Genomic DNA, 4556 nt, shown 5'->3' with positions numbered 1-4556 from the left:
CACCCCACCCTCCTGTTACAGTCCTCCAGGTTCATCATAGCTTCCCTCTCTCCTCTTGCTTTTATTCTGTTGAATTGGTTGGAACGCGAGTTGTATGGGGGACTTTGAACTTGGGGTCAATGGTTTTAGTTGTTAATGTTTCGATGGACAGAGTTTCCGTCGGTTCTATCTTTGTCGCCTTGGAGCGATTTCTTCCTGCAGTATGTAGGTCCTTCATTGTATTCAGTCTGGTCTTTGGTGCTGTTATCTTGTGTTTCTCTTCTTTGTGGCAGCTGGAAGAAAAACCTAGTGACATATGTTACCTATTGAATATGATCTTGACGGATATTGTTCTCCCGGTTGTCTCCTGTTTGGAGCTGTGTCTCTTCCCAATATTTCCTCTTGTATGGAGTGAATTGGAAGCTCAAGAGTTGCTGGTACTGAAAGGATTTTCCTCCCAGCTAATGCTCTCCTCTGCTGTTGATGCAGTGTCTGTGATCTTTTGGATTACACTTGGTACAGTTATTCAAGAAGCTTATGAAATCGTTGTCATGCGATTATTATGGTTTCTTTTTGTGATTTGTATCAATTCTATCTTTTATTTTATCAGTTTATCATTTTGGTTGGCTCTTTGTAGCCTTGTTGTATCCTCCTCTAATGGAATTTAAACTCTTTTAAGATAAATGCAACTTTGGTTTGATCAAAAAAAAAAAATAGTACACAAGGAATCAATAGTGTCTGTTGTCTTGTGCTTCAGCTCATTGAACTCAACTCATCCTTTTGTTCCAAAAACGTAAGCCCCTGCCAAAAATAAGAATTTATATGACAGTACTAGAATCACAACTATACCAAAAATAAAACAATGTCTCACAAGTTAGAAATGCTGTTGCTTTTATTCCTTCCGGCTTAACAAGACTCAGATACCTTATTAATTTTTAAAATAACAGTAGAGGAGATAGGATCATAAAAGTAAAGAACTGATAGAGACACTAGGAAAAGACCAGCTTATTTTGGTAAAGATGTGATTTCACAAATGCTATGACAAGTTCAGATAGTAAGTTTGAGAGGCACAAATGCTTTCCATCTACATGTCACAAGAATAAGTACACAAATCAAAGTAAAGATTTTCTCACCTAGTTCCCCTTGAACAAGGCTGAGAAAGAAGTCCAACAACAGGATACTCAATAGGTGATGAAAGCCCCGCTGCTTCTGCAAAAAGTGGAAAAATGTCATCCAGAATTCCCGAAAAATCTGGATGAGTTGTGAAACTGTATCAGGATGCTGCGCCCAACTTAACCTCATATTTCACACCAAACGAACATCGGTCCGCGTCTGCGTTTGGATGCCGCGTCCAGTTCACGAAACGAACAGGGCCTATCACTTTCCTCTCTTTCTATCTATCTCTGAGCTTTAGACTCTTCTTCTTCGTCAGATTACTCGATTAGTTTTTTTTTCGTGTGAATAGATTTCAAAAGGAATCATTTTTTTCTTCTTATCATCTAATCTTTCGTTCTCAGATTCTGGGGGATCGGATCCAATTTTCTTCTTTTTTTTTTTTTACCTTTCGCCGCCATGAGTTCCTCGATCCAGATCGTTGTTGAGACGCAAGTGGAAGCTTTGTCTCTTAAAGATCAGGTTTTGTTCTCGTTTTCCCCCTGATTGATTCATTTAACTGCGTTTATCTTTTGCGTTGACTCGGTCAATCCGTGTGTTTTTCTGTCCGAATTGATCTATATGTGCTCTTAGAATTGATTAATGGGTTCGTGAGTTTTGTTTCTGATTTGTGCTTAATGTACGTGGTTTAGTTTAAATTTCGGATCTTTGGTTGGCTTAAATGTTTTTCTTGCCTGATGTTGAATCTGTTACTTTTGTCCGAATTTGGTTTACTTGTGTCCGAACTTGGTTTCTTTTCCGTTTCTTATTACTATCTCCTGACCTCCTTATTCGTTTTGTGCTTAATGTACATGGGGTTGTTTAAATTTCGGATCTTCAGTTCCATTTACAGTTTTTCCTTGCCTGATGTTGAATCTGTCTCTGTGTCCGAATTTGGTTTACTTGTGTCCGAATTTTGTTTCTTTTCCATTTCTTATTACAATCCTAGGCAACTCCTTAAGTTTAGGATGATGTTGACTTGACTCTCTCTCATTATTATACCTTGACGAGGTTGATTGAAGATGTAGTTTTCTGTGTGTTGTTTAGGATGAAAAGAAGATTGAAATAGTGAGCAACGAGCTGAGTTTCGGGAACCATGGCGGATGCTGTGCGATATGTTTGGATACAATACCTCTCCAAGAAACTGCTATGGTCAAAGGCTGTGAACATGCTTACTGGTAACGTCTTATTGCTTTTATGTACATTTTCATTTCATTTTTAAGAGATATGATTCATTTTTTGTATTCATATATAGTGTGACATGCATACTCCGTTGGGCAAGTTACAAAGAGAAACCAACCTGCCCACAATGTAAGCACCCATTTGATTTTCTCAATGTCCACCGCACTCTTGATGGAAGGTACAAAAAAAAATTCAATCTTTATTTATATTTTGCACCATTGTTTAGCGTGACTCTACTTTCTTGTCCTTTCTAACTAGTTTTGTCTATTATGTTTCACTGCAGCGTTGAAGATTTCATGTTCGAGGAGAGCGTCTGCCTTCTCCTAAGAGCATCTTGGTTTCTTCCACTGGAAGCAGTGGAGCGGGTTTCATATAACGGCAATGACAACTATGATTTCGACATTCCACCTGAGTATATTCCACCAGAGTATGAAGAGGAAGACGAAGATGACGACCTCGACGAGTTTTATCTGCACGGTTCGAATCTTCGTTTAGGGAACAGGAGGTGGGGCGACAATGGATTCGTCAGGTCAGGCCGCCAAGAAGCAAGGCCGGCCCAGGCCCAACATAAGCACCACCGAGGTGGCCAAGCCTCTGGCTCTGAGTCCGGCTCCTCTTCTTCCTCGCGTGAGGCAAAGGAGGAGAAGACTAACAACAGTGCTGCAACTGGCAGGCGTGCCAAGAGGGCTATGAAGCGTGAAGCTGCAAACAAAGCTGCAGAAGTAGTTGCAGCTGCGAAGCGCGAGGCTCTTTTGGTTAGGTTGGGAAGGAAGTGAGTGATTGGTTGTATCTCTGTAATTAAAATCAAATCACGACCTCTAAATGCTCTAACTTCCTTACTTGAGAATCTGTACAGCAAGTTGTAGTATCTAATAATGGTCGAACGACAAAACTTGCTTTATCTTTTGTCGTCGAAGATCCTTTGTTAAGAGTTAATTCGTTTAATCTTTACAAATTTCTTTGTCATTGATTTTGATGAGTGAGATGTAGTATTGGTTTATGATGTGAAAATTGATAATATGGAATGAGGATCGAGTGGTAATGGTAAAGATGATCATGAAGAGTAACGAATCCAAAGTAATGTAGATTTTAGCAATATTTTAATCAGTTTGTAATATATATATACTAGGTGATTTGTCCGTACTTACGGATTTAATAATCTTACAAATATTTGTAAATAGATGTATTAATAAGTCTTTATATAGGATAATTTTTTTTCTGTTTTAATAAAATATAAAACAACTTGAAAACATTCATATATATACATAAAACTATATATGTGGATTTATATTTATTTTTAAAATATTATGATGTAAAATATTTTTGGATATTTTTTTGCTCTAACTTTCAACAGGAGAGCAAAAAAATCACTTCGTAAATAATTTATAAATATTTTCGAATATTTGCCAACTTTTGTCAAAAATTATCAAAATGAGTGATTTTGATTATCCTAATAAATTTATCTTAAAAGATAGATGATTCATTCTATCTTATATGATATATATACTAAAATTAGAACCGATTTAATATTACTAAACCAAATGTAAACATATATATAATATTTTAATATTATTACACTAAATATAATATAAATTTAACTATGATAATATTGTCACAATTTTTTTATTACTTTGAAGATAAGAATAAATTATCAGCTAAGTTACTAAAACTATTTATTAAAATTAATAATTGAGCATAAAATATAACTAAACCTAATCCAATGTGTATATCCTTATATCCCGTGAATGAGAAATATGTTTTCAAACAACTTAAATATAATCATGATTCACTAAATAGGGTTTAAAGAAGTATTGGATTTAAGTTACAAAAAAAAATATTGGATTTCCACATTATTTTAAAATCATGAAACGTTAACCTATAACTTTCTTCAACATGTCAATATGAAAATTTTTGATGGTCAATTAGTCATCCAATCACTTTCATTCAATTCACTGGATATAGTAAACACTAGATTAAGAACCGCACCTTGCGCGGGATAAAAGTTATATATATATATAAATTATTTTATGTATTATATGTTTTTACATATTATGAAATAATAAATATATATTAAATGATTAAAAGTCAGTAACTATTACATATATAATAAAATTAGTGCGAATGTATAAATCAATTTTATTAATACAAACATTTTTTTAAAAAAATTTGATAGGATATGTAATTAAATTTAAATGATATTAACATACATAGTATATTTTTAATATTAATGTTTATTTTTTTTT

General features: G+C 34.5%; 1 protein-coding gene and 1 long non-coding RNA gene across 2 annotated transcripts; one reads left to right on the top strand and one right to left on the bottom strand.

Annotated features, from left to right (window-relative positions):
• Window positions 1-637: 637 nt before the first annotated feature.
• LOC106328859 lies at window positions 638-1216 on the bottom strand. The gene is made up of 2 exons (XR_001267647.1): window positions 1113-1216; window positions 638-780 (listed from the first exon to the last, which is right to left on the bottom strand). It is a non-coding gene; the product is annotated as an uncharacterized LOC106328859 (long non-coding RNA).
• A 143-nt stretch (window positions 1217-1359) lies between these two features.
• On the top strand, window positions 1360-3249 carry LOC106328858. Its single transcript, XM_013767388.1, has 4 exons — window positions 1360-1614; window positions 2179-2309; window positions 2387-2491; window positions 2597-3249. Exons 1-4 carry the CDS (start codon window positions 1552-1554, stop codon window positions 3087-3089), a joined length of 792 nt encoding a protein of 263 aa, XP_013622842.1. The 5' UTR covers window positions 1360-1551; the 3' UTR covers window positions 3090-3249.
• The last annotated feature ends 1307 nt before the right edge of the window (window positions 3250-4556 follow it).

This window comes from Brassica oleracea, chromosome C3, assembly GCF_000695525.1.
Source record: "Brassica oleracea var. oleracea cultivar TO1000 chromosome C3, BOL, whole genome shotgun sequence".
Lineage (NCBI taxonomy): Eukaryota > Viridiplantae > Streptophyta > Magnoliopsida > Brassicales > Brassicaceae > Brassica > Brassica oleracea.
Note: the sequence above shows the minus strand (reverse complement) of the source record. Positions and strands in the feature narration are given on the sequence as shown.